Source organism: Myotis brandtii, unplaced genomic scaffold, assembly GCF_000412655.1.
Source record: "Myotis brandtii unplaced genomic scaffold, ASM41265v1 scaffold207, whole genome shotgun sequence".
NCBI lineage: Eukaryota > Metazoa > Chordata > Mammalia > Chiroptera > Vespertilionidae > Myotis > Myotis brandtii.
In genome coordinates, this window is record NW_005357736.1 from 867,990 (window position 1) to 868,249 (window position 260).

Genomic DNA, 260 nt, shown 5'->3' on the forward strand with positions numbered 1-260 from the left:
GGCTGAGGTGCGCTCCGCCCCGCCCTGTAGTTTGCAGTCGAGCAGGTGCTCCACGAGGAGCACTTTGACAAAGACCGAGTGGCCCTGATGGGCGGTTCCCACGGCGGCTTCCTCTCCTGCCACCTGATCGGTCAGTACCCGGACACGTACAGCGCCTGCGTGGCCCGGAACCCGGTGATCAACATCGCCTCCATGTTGGGCTCCACTGACATCCCCGACTGGTGAGTGCCCTCTCCCGGCCCGCGCCCCGTCCAGCCCGT

At 66.9% G+C, this 260-nt stretch overlaps 1 protein-coding gene across 1 annotated transcript in view; it reads left to right on the top strand.

Annotated features, from left to right (window-relative positions):
* The window catches only part of APEH (acylaminoacyl-peptide hydrolase), a 27,615-nt gene extending 27,361 nt beyond the window's left edge, over nt 1-254 (top strand). The window contains exon 13 of the mRNA XM_014538959.1: nt 31-254. Coding sequence (XP_014394445.1) covers nt 31-225 — 195 coding nt within the window. The 3' untranslated portion in view covers nt 226-254. The remainder of the gene's footprint in view (nt 1-30) is intronic.
* Nucleotides 255-260: the final 6 nt, after the last annotated feature.